General features: G+C 33.5%; 1 protein-coding gene across 1 annotated transcript in view; it reads left to right on the top strand.

Moving 5' to 3' along the window:
• Positions 1–510, top strand: part of LOC119586207 (integral membrane protein GPR155-like) — a gene marked incomplete at its 5' end in the record, with an annotated part of 11,959 nt that overhangs the window by 5,314 nt on the left and 6,135 nt on the right. Inside the window, 1 exon segment of the mRNA XM_037934908.1 lies at positions 23–142. Coding sequence (XP_037790836.1) covers positions 23–142 — 120 coding nt within the window.

The raw sequence follows: 510 nt of genomic DNA, 5'->3' as shown, positions 1-510 counted from the left end.
CACTTCTTTCTTTACATGGCAGATATTTGGCTGGCAGGGGCAACCTCATATCGCAGACGGAGTCGAAGGGCCTCAACACATTCGTCGGCACGTTTTCTTTGCCCTCGTTAATATTCATGTCTATGGCTCAGTTAGACTTCAGGTAAGCACCTCTGAAGATGTCTTTCTTTTACAAAGCAAGTAATTCCTTCTTTTCAGTTATCTTTCTCTCTCCTAGTAGCTATTATGTATTATAAATTTGCATACGTTTCAACAAGTTTTTTTGTTTGTTTTTTTCAAATGAAATGTTTATGTAGATAAAAAAAAAATTTTTTTAGATTTTGAGATCATTACTTATTAGGAAGAATTCTGAACTAGATCTTAATTTTGAAAGTTTTTTCAAAGTAGTTGATATGCTACCTATATTTACATCAAATCCTAACACTTGTAAAAGAACCAATTCAAGAAAAGGAACAGTAAACCAAACTTACATTTTCATAGACAGCCAGAAAGTCTTAGTTCCAGAGACAC

This window comes from Penaeus monodon, chromosome 21 (genome assembly GCF_015228065.2).
Source record: "Penaeus monodon isolate SGIC_2016 chromosome 21, NSTDA_Pmon_1, whole genome shotgun sequence".
NCBI classification, from domain to species: Eukaryota; Metazoa; Arthropoda; class Malacostraca; order Decapoda; family Penaeidae; genus Penaeus; species Penaeus monodon.
Note: the sequence above shows the minus strand (reverse complement) of the source record. Positions and strands in the feature narration are given on the sequence as shown.